We start from the raw sequence: 2500 nt of genomic DNA on the forward strand, positions 1-2500 counted from the left end.
CTTTCCCTTGGATAACATCAGTGGTGTGGAGAGGGGAGGCTGGTAGGCATTGGGCAACTGCTGGTCTTCCATAAACAACCTTACCTGGACTTGTGTCTCAGAAGGGAATTTCTAGGTGCAATCCCATTGTCATTTGTGACTCAAGAGGGTCTTAAACATATATACAATGGGCTTCTTTCAGTTTCTATCTACTAAATCTATTCACAAGGCTTTGGTCTGCTCAAGGCGATAGCTGAAGATAGTTGCTCAAGGTGCCGTGCAGTGGGACTGAACCCAGAATCATGTAGATGGGAAGCAAGCTTCTTACCACACAGCCATGCTTGCGCTTATGTGAACCTATGTGAATTTTTACATCATCGAAAGAAAGAAATGAAGAACAAGTATGCAAATATTCATTCAAAGAATCAAATGTTTCAAGCAAAATACAATTTTGAAAGAAATTACATGTGTCATGTTTCTTTATAAACTTCCAACCATCCAAAAGTTTTCAAAAATAACAGTGGAATTTACATGAGTATCACTAGTTTAAGCCTCTAACATTCAGACTACTCTGCCAAATATAATGCCTATTTGTTTATATTGATTTGAATTAGTCATGCTTGACCTTGTACCTTTGAGATTTCAATGATGTGATTGTTTATTTTTAGAATAATTTTGTAGGGTAAGTGTGAGAGGCCAGATCAGGCCAGTTTCAAGATAAAATAGGTGGATTCTTTTGGCTGGATATGACCAGTTTAAATGCTAAAGGGTTAAATAATTTTCATAAGAGAATGAGATGGCAAAGGAATAAATGATTATCTTATGAACTTCATTAGCTTACAGTTGTTTCTGCTATTAGATGCAGTGAACTCTTCATCAGAGTAATTATACTAATATGTATATATTTTTGCTGTTGTTGTTCCAGTGTAAAGGTGAAAGTCACCATGTACTACATTACTGGTACACAGCATGGCCAGACCATAAACCTCCAGACTCACCAAAGATGATCCTCGACTTGGTACAGGATGTTGAGTTACATCGATACATGGACGATGGTATTACACCTCGTGGACCAATTGTTGTACATTGCAGGTCTGTATGTTAACACTGTTCAACTTTTTGTTGTTGTTGTTTTGTTGCATTGTAGATGTGACTGGCCTGAGTGGAAGCAATAGTGTTGTAGGCACTGGTGTGCAAATCCTAGTAATTTACATAAAAATATCACAGTATCTTTTTTTTATAAATATCACAATATTTTTGTCTCAGCCATTAAGCTGTGGCCATGTTGGGGCACCGCCTGTAAGAAATTTTAGTCAAACAAATCAATCCCAGTACTTACTTTTTTTACTTTAAATCCTGGTACTCATATTGTCAGTATTCTTTTGCCAAACTGCTAGGTTACAGGGATGTAAACACACCAACATCGGTTATCAAGCAATGGTGGGAGGACAAACACAGACACTCACACACACACACACACACATATACGATGGGCTTCTTTCAGTTTCTAGGCACAGTGTACCTTGGACTATATTATCCAATGCATTCTTTCCCTTTTGTAGATGGTAAGGTGATTTGGCTGTTATTTCTAGCAATTCATTGGCTTGCTGTTATAATGATTATAACTGTTGTGATATGGTTGCTGTACTTTACTGTTAATCTGCCATGTGTTTATCTAATTAACATATTGATGTCTTGTAGTGCTGGCATTGGTCGTACAGGCTGCTTCATTGCAATCAGCATCGGCATTCGACAACTCCGAGAGGAACATTCGGTTGATATTTTGGGTATTGTCTGTAGCATGAGAATGGACAGGTATATTGTTTTTGTCTTGTTTTATTTTTATTTTTTTTTTGCTTTTCATTTATTTATTTATTCAGTGTCATCAGAAGTGACTCAAGATGTCATGTTGTTTATACATGTAATATTTGACACTTCCAACAAGACAACCTGTTTCTATATGTTGTATATCTTCAGCACTGGGTAACAGAACAATGGATAGACTCTTTATTAATTTCATTATAAAATATCATGCTATATTATCTAAGTAATGTTGGACCCCACAGAGGGGATGACAGGGGACCGAGACTTCTGACAGTTTGCTGTGTTTGAGAAGACACGTCAAGCTAAGTAAATACATGGTGATCCTTGCATACAGGAATGTTCACTGCATCCCTCTTCAGCGGAGCATTCCTAATCTTGCAGGCTCATAGATGCCAGTACCACTGAACCTTGAACCATGTAGTTGGGAAGCAAGCTTCTTACCACACAGCCATGCCATTTTAATGTTGCTCTCATTTTGATATTTCTCTCATTCTGTCTATCTGTCCCTCTCATACTCAATCTGTATGTGTCTTTCTGTGCTCACTTGCAAGTGTGTGTGTGTTAGTCTCCAGTACCAAAAAGTACTGTCATCCAAACAGGTTCAATGTCCAGTCAGCTGTGCCTTGTCATCAGCTTCCAGACAGCCATGTCTTCTCACCTCATTCTGAAATATTGTTTGCTTGGATTCCGTCTCCCA

At 38.1% G+C, this 2500-nt stretch overlaps 1 protein-coding gene across 1 annotated transcript in view; it reads left to right on the forward strand.

Moving 5' to 3' along the window:
• Window positions 1-887: 887 nt before the first annotated feature.
• Window positions 888-2500, forward strand: part of LOC106881405 (receptor-type tyrosine-protein phosphatase R) — a 3417-nt gene continuing 1804 nt past the window's right edge. Inside the window, exons 1-2 of the mRNA XM_014931783.2 lie at window positions 888-1071; window positions 1681-1794. Coding sequence (XP_014787269.2) covers window positions 983-1071; window positions 1681-1794 — 203 coding nt within the window. The 5' untranslated portion in view covers window positions 888-982. The remainder of the gene's footprint in view (window positions 1072-1680; window positions 1795-2500) is intronic.

This window comes from Octopus bimaculoides, unplaced genomic scaffold (assembly GCF_001194135.2).
Source record: "Octopus bimaculoides isolate UCB-OBI-ISO-001 unplaced genomic scaffold, ASM119413v2 Scaffold_156901, whole genome shotgun sequence".
NCBI lineage: Eukaryota > Metazoa > Mollusca > Cephalopoda > Octopoda > Octopodidae > Octopus > Octopus bimaculoides.